Below are 9,552 nucleotides of genomic sequence, written 5' to 3'. Positions count from 1 at the left end.
CAAGCTGGTCCTATGCCACCTCTTGGTAGAAATGACTGTTCCTGTGGCTTCTGCTGGTCACAGTATATACTGATGGCCTTTACTTTTAAAAAGGCAGGGCTTGGAAATCAGTCCTTTCATACCAAACCCAAACCAAACCCATTGCTGTTGAGTCGATTCCAACTCATAGAGACCCTACAGGACAGGGTAGAACCACCCCATAGAGTTTCCAAGTGAAGCCTGGTGGATTTCAACTGCTGACCTTTTGGTCAGCAGCCATAGCTCTTAACCTCTACACCACCAGGGTTTCCTCCTTTCATACATGTGGTAAAAAAGAAACATCAGCCATGAACTTCCCTGTAGTCAATTTAAACCATGGCCCACGCTGACTTGGCTAAGCAATCAGCAATGTGGAATTGAGGCTCTGGTCCCTAGGTGGTGTTCTGGAACTGAGAAGAAACACAGGGGCCTGGGACAGCTGTTTTCTGACCTGGGCTTAAGGGACTGGGAAAGCTGGTCTGGGGACACTGAGGGAGAGCACCCTGGGTAACTTCTTGGTCCTTCCAGGGCTTGGCTGTAGCCTCTGCCCTTGGAATCCGAGACATTTTCTTGAGTCATCCTAATAAAAGCTCATTTTTGGTTAAGCTCACTGAGTAGGGCTGTGTTAGTGACATCTAAAGGATCTTACCTAGGGCTGTTCCTAGGCCCCTGAGTTTTTCACTATTAAGTCCTGACAACTCCCAACCCCAGAGGAACCTACAGAACCCCTCACTAGTCCTCATTTCTGGTGGCCTCTCCTCCGTCCCCCAGACACACACACTGGCCAACTCTCAGCCCCCCGCTTCTTGAACCCTCATTTATGGAGGTGCCTTCTAGTTTCAGACTCCTTAACCTGTTGCCTTGAATTGAATGCAACTCATAGTGACCCCGTAAGAGTAGAACTGCCCAAGGCTGTAATCTTTCTGGAAGCAGACTACCACAGCTTTCTCCTGAGCAGCAGCTGGTGGGTTCAAACCAGCGACCTTTCAGTTAGCAGCCAAGCGCCTTACCCACTGTGTCACCAGGGCTCCTTTCAGACTCCTTAGTAAAGCCAAACTTTGTGTCTGATGCTGAAATATTTTTAATGCTGTAGAACTGGGAAAAAATGCATATTCATGCAAACATTCTCATGTTCTCGGTATATTTTTCTTTACTAATATTTCAATATATTAGAAATATTTTCAAGTAGGAAGCAAAAAAAAAAAAAATTTTTGGCCTGTATAAAATTCACAATGTCCAGCTGGAGAAACAGGTTGAAATGCAGAAAAGTAAGGTGTAAATCCTGAGTATATGGCATCAGTTAACTGTGAAAAGCAATAGCGGTATATATAAGCAGCAGGAGAATTTTCAAGTAACAGGAAATGACTTAAAATTTAAGCTTTATGCTTAAAGGAGAGATGAAGTTTTGATACATGCTACAACATGGGTGAACCCTGAAAATATTATGCTTAGTGAAGTCAGTCAGACACAAAAGTTCACATATTGTATGACCCCACTTATATGAAACATCTAGAAGAGGCAAATGCATAAAGACAAAAGTTTCTTAGTGGTTACCAAGGCTGGGGGAAGAAAGGAGTGGAGAGTGGTTGCTTCCAAGGCACTGAGCTCCTGTTTGGGGTGACGGTGGTCATGGCTGCACAACGTGGTGAATGTATTTAATGCCACTGAAATGTATATTTAAAAATGATAAAAAAAAAAACTTTTTTGGGGGGGTTATATATACTTTACCATAATACAACTTAAAAATTCAAAAAAAGTTAATTACAATAAAAAATTCATTTCCTCACCCTCACTAGCTCCATTTCAAGTGCTCAACAGCCACGTGGGCTAGAGGCTATGGTGTCGGAGAGCTGCAATACAGGCCATTACCATAACCAAAGAAGTTTTACTGGATGGCACTGCTCTAGGTTAACCACAATTAAAAAAAACAAAACAAACCCATTGTAGCTGAGTTGATTCCAACTCATAGCAACCCTGCAGGACAGAGTAGAACTGCCCCATGGAGTTTCCAAGGAGCGCCTGGTGGATTTGAACTGCCGACCTTTTGGCTAGCAGCTGTAGCACTTAACCACTATGCCACCAGGGTTTCCAACCACAATTAAGCACATATATATTCTTCCCAAACTTTTCATGCCTATATAAGCACAGTAACAAACAAAAAGGATTATCAAACTGTGCTGCACTTGCCTTTTGTCATTTGCTACCACAGACAGCTTTCCATCACAGCAGCCCATATAGGCCATATACTTTCAAACACTTTTTATAGGTCACACATACTTTGTTCTAACAGTAACACAGAACACAATTTTCCCTGAAGGTCCCTTACCGGTAAGCATCTAGATTATTTCCATCTTAACAATTTAAAATTATAAGAGGTAAGTGCTTTTTAAAATTTGTCCATTTGGTCTAAACAAAAGATTTCACTCATTTGTGCTCCCCATCAAAAATGTATCAGATGTGTTCTTCATAAAATATTTAAAATGCTAAACCAAAGATTGTTCCTGCCATGATTTATAGCTTCTATGAAACTTGGCATCAAGCAGACACACAAGAATGACATAGAAATGACTGGTGAACTTGTAATGAATGACTTTTTCTTTTAATACCAGTTCTTTAACACCTACTCAATCTCTATCGTCTGATTTTTTCCTTTTCAGGAGAATGTATAGCACTTAAGGAAAATAACAAAAAACTAACTTAGTTTAAGATTGTGGCCTACTTTTATGATATTCAGCTTCAAAAATGAGATCTAGAACTTTACCTTTAAATTCAGTTTGTTCTAAATTCCAGGTAAGAGCCCATTTTCTGGCCTCTTCTTACCTATCTGGGAGTGAAACTTTTCATATCTTCTCTAGTTTCCAAAAAGCATGTAAAAGAGCTAACTTCAAGACCAAAAATGCCTTGAGATCAGGCATGCAGCTGTGAACAGAGATCTCTGGAGAATGTATCCCAAGTTATTCTGTGGGAGTGGGAGACAGGTCTGCCAGTTGTCAGTTTCTCTTTTTTTTAATTAAAAAACAAACAAAAAACACATTTGAGATACAACTCACATACCATAAAAATTCACCCAAAGAATACAATTTGATGGCTTCTAGTACATTCTGTGTTGTGCAACTATTGCTACAATTTAATTTTAGAATATTGTCCTCATCCTAAAAAGATTATGAGTCTGTAGTTTTCTTTTCTTGTGCTGTCTTCTTTGGTTTTGGTATCAGGGTAATACTGACCTTACAGGATGAGCTGGGGAGTGTTCTGTTTTGGGGAAGACTTTGTGAAGGATTGGTTTAGTTCCTTCTTTAAATGCTTGGCAGACTTCAGAAGTAAAGGCATCCAGGCCTGGGGTTTTCTTTGTGGTACATTTTAAAATTACTAATTCAACTTCTTGTTATTGCCAGTTGCCTTTTTAATCTGCTTTTAAGGTAGAATCAAAGGCGATAGGAATATTGTCTCCTAAGGTCAGTAAAGTTCAAGAAGAAAAGAAATGCTACCAAGGAGGACACTTTTTCAGCGCTTGAAGATTCACGTAAGTAGCTACCAAAATCATCCAATTATACCTTGACTCTTAAGCTTTGCTGTCTCACTTTAACAGACAAGCATTTCACCTGTGGTTTCTACTTAGCAGGATGACCTTATGAACCAGAAATTTACATGTAAATCCCTTAAATGTCACTTGCAGCAAAGTCCTATAATTGCAAACTAAAATTTGTACATTCCTTGAGATAATATACAGATACACGTATCAACCATACATATATATATATATATATTTTAAAATCTATCTACAAAAACAATGTTGTTGTCGGGTGCCGTTGAGTTGATTCCAACTCATAGTGAGAGCAGAACTGCCCCATGGGGTTTTCTTGGTGTAATCTTTACAGTAGCAGATCTCCAGGTTTTTCTCCCATGGAGCCACTGGATGGGTTCAGACAACCAACCTTTCAGTTAGCAGCCAAAGACTTCAACACTGTGCCACCAGGGCTCCTTACAATACCTGTCATCAAATCTGTCAGGGACGCAGTGTGTGTAGTGAACGAACACTGGAATGGAAATCTGGAGGCCTCAGTTCTGGTGCCAGCTCCAACTTAGACAAGGTACTTCAATTTGTTTCTTCCACTGATACAATTAGGTTAAGTCTGATACCCATCAAGGTTCACTCTGGTTCTAAAAATATGACGACTTATTCTACCAAACGTCATTCCCATTGCTCTTACTTCCAAGTGGTTATAATGAAAATATTTTTGGTATATAACATATAAACATACTCACACCCATAATTCATTCTTACAGAACAAATCAAACAATTCAAAAAAAATCTTAGAAGAGGAGGAAGTCTGTGGCTAAAAATACAATTCCAAGATCTCAAAGCGGGTGGTCCTGAGCTTGTTATGTGAAACCGTTGTTACTAATTTTCTTTCTCTTTGTATATTTGTTCCTCTTTCCTAATGCCCCAATTTATATGAGCTGTGTTGCATATGAGGCATCTGGTAACTATGCTAACTTTCAAAACAAGGAGGTCACTTTTCAGAAATTCTGAGCCTGTCAGAGAAACTGAATGGTATTTCATCAGTTGTCTCTACGGGGACGTTACTTCTACCAAAATGGGATGAATAATGGTGGGTATAACTTGAAACAAATGGGTCTGGAGTCCGGCTGCAATGACAACTATCTGATGGCAAAGCATGACTTGAACTGCCAGCATGTGAGTGGTAAACATCATGGAATGAATCTTGAGAAGAATGGTAGTGTCCGGCTGCCCCTGAGGTGGATGCAGGGTTCTGGTAAGGGCCATTCGACATCAGACAAGTTTGAAAGGATGTCTTCCTTCCTAAGCCTCGATGAATGTCTAATTTAGCAATGAGAGGCTTCCCAACATTCACTTCCTGCTTTTCCTCTACGGTCTCTTCCAATCCTGAATACTGGTATGATAAACATACTGTGAAGACCAAATGTTCCTGAAAAAACAAAGAAATGAGGTTTGTTATTTTTGCCAACAGTTAAAGTAATGTTGTTGTTGTTAGGTGCTGTCTAGTCAATTTTGACTCGTATCGATGCCATGTGACAGAGCAGAACTGCCCCACAGGGTTTTCCATTTTCTAGGCTGCAGTCTTTAGGGAGGCAGATCGCCAAGTCTTCCTCCTGCAGAGCATTTAACTGTTGTTCCACCAGGGCTCCTTAGTGATAGTGTATCAACCTTAGAATATCACTCATCAAAAACAAAACAATATAACAACAACAAACCCACTCTCATCCCCTTTCCCAGTTTCCAAATCTTCAAGGCATCCTTTCTGCCTTCCCTAAGCTAAGAAAGGCCAGCTATAATTATCTTCCTTTTCCCTTATCCAATATTAATTTTTAGAGTTCAGCAGAATTCTAGTTTACTACTAAAAGTAGGCAAAATCATAGTGATGTTAAAATTCCTAATAAACAGCAAAAGGGTATTTTCCAAGCAGTGGGGCTTAGAAAACTTACGTTTCCCCATGTTTGGAGATGGGGAATTATCCTTTAAAGAAAAAAAAACAATGTGGGCTTTACCCTTAAGTCAAAAACTTAAGGGCCTTAAAAAATATGAAATAATCTGCAATCATAGGTAGAAAAATATAACTGAATCAGACAGTGGGCTAAATTTCTAAGCTCAGAAGAGAATTTAAGTAGATTAGCTATGAACAGGATGACTAGGTTTATGCTTGTTGTCCCCATGTAATTGTCAGTGGTGCCTCATTTCATTCCCTGAGTGTTCCTATTTGGCTGATAAATTATATCGTCACACAGCTATGAATAAATTGAAAATGCAAGCTTGGCATGGACATGTTTTATTAGAAAGCTCAACCACGTAGTTTCTCATTCGTAAGACAACTAGAAATAAAAAAAGATTAAAATAATAAGTTCCAATTCTAATTTGATACATGTTTTATGGAAGTCACAGAACTAGGAAATGATTACTTGAAATGCTAAGACATTTAAAAACTGAATATGTTCTGTCCCTAACTTTTGAACAACATGGAGGATAACTACATCTACTCTCACACAAAGCCTCAGGCCACTATCAGGGATAGTATACAATATGAAGAGAGTCCCTTGTAAGACCTCATGTAGATTTCTCATCTCTCAAGTTAATCCCCAATAAAGCAGCACACTTACGACAAGGCTCACATGCCAAAGTGAGTTTTCGCTTTCAAAAAGTTTTCCATTAGTAATTGTAAGGAGGAAAGTAATCACCTTTAATTTCTGCAGTGAGCTGAGTCTGGTATAGAGGCAATGCTTGGGAAGATCCTTTGAGACTAAGTAGCTGCCAGTTTCTTCAGGAGTCCCCTTATTGGCATATTTTGGATCAATGTCTAGGTCCTATGAAAATCAGTGAAAGTTAATAAGGAAGCCAATCAAAGTCAACAATAGTCTATGGTACAAAACCTCTTAACAAGCATCACTCTCTAATGAATTTTGGCTTGAGTGGGTTAAATCCTTACCTAGGACTAAAGAAACAATGAAAATAACATCCTATAGTTATACTTTATTATGAATTTTCTTCTTATCTTGCAAGTATCCTGTTGATGTTTAATTACAAACAGATGTAATGGGAGCATACTATATCTTTTTTTTTTTAATTAACTTTTATTGAGCTTCAAGTGAACATTTACAAATCAAGTCAGACTGTCACATATAAGTTTATATACACCCTACTCCGTACTCCCACCTGCTCTCCCCCTAATGAGTCAGCCCTTCCAGTCTCTCCTTTTGTGACAATTTTGCCAGCTTCTAACTCTCTATCCTCCCATCCCCCCTCCAGACAGGAGATGCTAACACAGTCTCAAGTGTCCACCTGATATAATTAGCTCACTCTTCATCAGCATCTCTCTCCTACCCACTGTCCAGTCCCTTTCATGTCTGATGAGTTGTCTTCGGGAATGGTTCCCATCCTGGGCCAACAGAAGGTTTGGGGACCATGACCGCCGGGATTCCTCTAGTCTCAGTCAGACCATTAAGTATGGTCTTTTTGTGAGAATTTGGGGTCTGCATCCCACTGATCTCCTGCTCCCTCAGGGGTTCTCTGTTGTGTTCCCTGTCAGGGCAGTCATCGATTGTGGCCGAGCACCAACTAGTTCTTCTGGTCTCAGGATGATGTAGGTCTCTGGTTCATGTGGCCCTTTCTGTCTCTTGGGCTCTTAGTTATCGTGTGACCTTGGTGTTCTTCATTCTCCTTTGCTCCAGGTGGGTTGAGACCAATTGATGCATCTTAGATGGCCGCTTGTTAGCATTTAAGACCCCAGATGCCACATTTCAAAGTGGGATGCAGAATGTTTTCATAATAGAATTATTTTGCCAATTGACCTAGAAGTCCCCTCAAACCATGGTCCCCAAACCCCTGCCCTTGCTCCGCTGACCTTTGAAGCATTTAGTCCATCCCGGAAACTTCTTTGGTTTTGGTCCAGTCCAGTTGAGCTGACCTTCCATGTATTGAGTATTGTCCTTCCCTTCACCTAAAGCAGTTCTTATCTACTAGTTAATCAGTAAAAAACCCTCTCCCACCCTCCCTCCCTCCCTTCCCACCTCGTAACCACAAAAGTATGTGTTCTTCTTAGTTTATACTATTTCTCAAGATCTTATAATAGTGGTCTTATACAATATTTGTCCTTTTGCCTCTGACTAATGTCACTCAGCATAATGCCTTCCAGGTTCCTCCATGTTATGAAATGTTTCACAGACTCATCACTGTTCTTTATCGATGCGTAGTATTCCATTGTGTGAATATACCACAATTTATTTACCCATTCATCCGTTGATGGACACCTTGGTTGCTTCCAGCTTTTTGCTATTGTAAACAGAGCTGCAATAAACATGGGTGTAGCATACTATATCTTTGAGGACTTCTAAATTTGGCACTAATGCACTTAAAAAGCAAAGTTACCTCTGAAAGGATAGTTTACTTTCAGAGTATTCCTGCTCAGGTTTCCTTTTAAGTAGAGAGTCCCATTAGTGTTTTACTCCTAAATTCTCTCCCTCTTTATTCATCACTTCCGGGAATGGGACAATGGATTTATAGATTAGAGCATTTAAGAAGAATAATGGACAAGGTAAAGTCAGACCTATCCTTTTTCTTCTTCCAGAGACAGCCCACTGGCAAAAGTTCTGCTCCTGCAGAGAGGCCCACAGGTTCCCCCTCTGCCCAACACACAGGGAGGCTGACCCACGCCCCGCTGCTGAGATTGGTGGACGAACCTACCTAATCCTGGGGTTCTGGGCCAGACTGTTTGCTCCAACACTAAGCAGTGTCTCCCATGAAGCTCTGACCAGTAATAAAAGTGATAATTGGGGTTTCAGTTTCTCTTATTCCTTCCTTATCTTTCAATTTGTTATACCTCTGCAGGGAAGAGGGCATTTTTGCCTTCTTGAGACCCATAGAAAATAAATATTATATTTAGATGCTTGGAAAGAATAGATCTAGATTTCTATTCTTCCAATATACTACTATAAGCCAATAAGATTAAAATTACTGTAATAACTTACATTGGAAACAATGGTTTTTAAAAGGAAATTAAAAAAAAATTTATTGTGCTTTAGGTGAAAGTTTACAAGCACAAATTCGTTTCTCATTCAAAAATTTATATACAAATTGTTTTGTGACATTGGCTGCAATCCCCGCAGTGCACCAGCACTCTCCATGGTCGATCCCAGACTCCCCGTGTTCATTTGTCCAGTTTTCCTGTCCCTTCCTGCCTTCTCATCTTTGCTTTTGGGCAGGTGTTGTCCATTTGGTCTCGTATACTTGATTGAACTAAGAATAAGAAGCACGTTCCTCAGGCGTGTTACTGTTTTATAGCCCTGTCTCATTGCTGGCTGAAAGATGGACTTTGGGAGTGGCTTCAGTTCTGAGTTAGTAAGACTCACACTACTGTAATAACTTATACTGGAAACAATGGTTTTTTAAAGGAAATTATTCTTGACATCTGTAGAGTGTATTTCTTCACCTTTGATATCCTACTTAGGGTAAGAGAAATTAATGGCATCTTTCCTAAATTAACTTTACACATTTATAAATTTGACAAGCTTAAGGTATTTTTGGCAGTTCAATTTTAAATATCACAACTGTTGCGACTAAAATACAAATGTGTGTGTGTTTCTGCTATATTTACCATCAACTTTAATTTTTAAAAATTCAGTCACTAAAAAGTGAGACTATATTTTTGTATTTTAAACAAAAGAAAAAAGGAGAGACTTACAAGTGGGAAATCAGTAACGTAGGCATCACACATTATTATTTCAGGTGGTTTATGGACTATACTTGTATAGATTATCATGACATTGGAAAACTCAGCTGCAAATCCTAATTGAATCTGAACACCACATTGAAACTTAAGACACATACTTTCTGGAAGTTCTAAAAGAAAAGAATAAGAACAACTTAATTATTTAAAGAGCGCTTGGTAAGTTTTCTGATGATTGTTGTCGTTTGCCATTGAGTTGATCCCGACTCATAGCGACCCAACAGGACAGAGCAGAACTGCCCCATTGGGTTTCCTAGACTGTAATCTTTACAGA

General features: G+C 39.5%; 1 protein-coding gene across 3 annotated transcripts in view; it reads right to left on the bottom strand.

The window, feature by feature from the left end:
* Window positions 1-1,135: 1,135 nt before the first annotated feature.
* The window catches only part of MALT1 (MALT1 paracaspase), a 65,007-nt gene continuing 56,590 nt past the window's right edge, over window positions 1,136-9,552 (bottom strand). For 2 of the 3 annotated variants that reach the window (XM_049900552.1, XM_049900553.1), the window contains 3 exons: window positions 9,234-9,391; window positions 6,235-6,360; window positions 1,137-4,970 (listed from right to left, as the gene is read on the bottom strand). In XM_049900552.1, coding sequence (XP_049756509.1) covers window positions 4,533-4,970; window positions 6,235-6,360; window positions 9,234-9,391 — 722 coding nt within the window. In that variant the 3' untranslated portion in view covers window positions 1,137-4,532. Of the gene's footprint in view, window positions 4,971-6,234; window positions 6,361-9,233; window positions 9,392-9,552 lie in introns of all 3 variants that reach the window. The other variant, XM_049900554.1, reaches the window with a different exon arrangement.

The sequence above is a fragment of the Elephas maximus genome, chromosome 11, assembly GCF_024166365.1.
Source record: "Elephas maximus indicus isolate mEleMax1 chromosome 11, mEleMax1 primary haplotype, whole genome shotgun sequence".
NCBI classification, from domain to species: domain Eukaryota; kingdom Metazoa; phylum Chordata; class Mammalia; order Proboscidea; family Elephantidae; genus Elephas; species Elephas maximus.
The sequence above is the reverse complement of the archived record's forward strand: the minus strand, read 5'-3'. Positions and strand labels throughout refer to the sequence as shown.